A 1,737-nucleotide genomic window follows, 5' to 3' on the forward strand; every position below is an offset into this window, starting at 1 on the left:
CAGATGACTCAAAATACTTTTAGTAAAGATAATTATGGTCATACATAATTAACAGAGATCTATATATTATTTTGGCTGGCAGATGCATCAAATATTTTCTAGAAATGAAACAAAAATTTATTACAAATTAATTAACATCAAGTACTTATGATATATATGTTATGCAGAAGGATATATATAGATATATATATATATATATGGGATGAAATTTCTTCTTCTTAAATGTTCATCTTTCTTCGTTCTCTCCGCTTCTGCTGCAAGTCCTCCACCAGCCGGAGTTATTGCTACCATCCTCCATCGGCGGTGGAAGCTCAGGGCACTCTAGATTTACTCCGAAAAGCCTGAACCGCTTTGGCGCGCTCTTGGTTGTAGCTGCCATCCCACCAATGACCACTGGCACCGAGTCCAGCACCGTGTCCCCGTCGTCATAAGCTGCTTTGAGTCCAGTGATGTGCTGCCGGGGAAGGCCCGGAAGCGTTCTGTTGTAGCATAAGATCTGGTTTGCGGCAGCCGTATTCCCTCCCATCTCAGAGGCTATGTCGTAAGGGTGCGAATTAGGGATGGCAAAAGTGCCTGGGCGGTGCAGATCAATGAAGAGGCGGCTGCACCGTGGGGGCGCGGAGGAAGGAGACGGTGTCCCCGGCGTGGAGGTGTTTCTCCTTCACGAAGCGGCTCCATCCCTTGGTCATCACGTAGCTCTGGCTGCTGTGCCAGTAGGAGTATCGGAAGCTCCACTGCTCGCCGGCGGCATCCTCGAAGCAGAGCAACACCCCCTTGTCGGCCATATCTGGCTCCAACGGGAAGAACCTCTCGGCGAACTGCTTGGGGATCACCAGCCTGTTCAGCTTCCCGACGTCACTCGGAGTCACCACCTTGTCGAACATGTGCTCCCTCCGCCCGTTGCTGCCATCTGCTGCCACCACGGTGCCTAATTCAGGCCTCCACAGAGAAGACGCCAAGGAGGGAGAAGAAGAGGAGGAGGATGGTGTAGGTTGTAGCACCACTCTAAATGCCTCCATATTAGATGCAATCTTATTACTCAAATCTATTATAATTCGTTGAGAGGCTTAATTTCTTCAAGATCTATAAAAGATCTAAAAGAGAGAAAGAAGAAAAGATGAAAAAATTGATTGAGTTAAGAAGAGAAGTAGAAAGAAGAGGTGGTGGAGGAAAAGGGAATGGGAGATAGATGGAATCATGCATAGGGTATAGAAAGGGGACCATGCCAACTGAGGCTACATCCTTATCATCATCTCATGGATGTATTAACTCACCAAAGTCTATATCATATCACTATTTTCCCTTCATGTGTGTTTCATGTGTGTTTGGGTGATCACAATGTAAGACAAATAGGCACTCCATCGCCATGTTAACTAGCTAGCCACATATATAAGGTTTGCCTTCCACATAGATAGGTTAATTAATTTAACTTTTAGCTCATCTGATGATATTGGTACCTAGCTAGATACAACCCAAAAAAATAGGTTATATGCCATAGAAGGGCAGGGGCTAGAATAAAAGACCTTAGCTTGTCGCAATTAACTCTCAGTGAAAATGAAAAAAATAATGTTGTAACTTGTATAGCATGCATGCCATGTCATTCATTACAAGCTAGCTAGCCATTTTCCTATGTCGCTTTGTCAATCTCATAAACCCATTTTAGGTTAATATTCAACAACAAACAACTTCATAAGGTTATTCATAGTTAGACTCACATGAGTAAGTGCGTTGTTAATT

At 44.0% G+C, this 1,737-nt stretch overlaps 1 protein-coding gene across 1 annotated transcript; it reads right to left on the reverse strand.

Annotated features, from left to right (window-relative positions):
• Window positions 1-587: 587 nt before the first annotated feature.
• LOC122031416 (B3 domain-containing protein Os04g0581400-like) lies at window positions 588-1,019 on the reverse strand. The gene has a single exon (XM_042590535.1). It carries the CDS (start codon window positions 1,017-1,019, stop codon window positions 588-590), a length of 432 nt encoding a protein of 143 aa, XP_042446469.1.
• Between the last annotated feature and the right edge of the window lie 718 nt (window positions 1,020-1,737).

This window comes from Zingiber officinale, chromosome 11A, assembly GCF_018446385.1.
Source record: "Zingiber officinale cultivar Zhangliang chromosome 11A, Zo_v1.1, whole genome shotgun sequence".
NCBI lineage: Eukaryota > Viridiplantae > Streptophyta > Magnoliopsida > Zingiberales > Zingiberaceae > Zingiber > Zingiber officinale.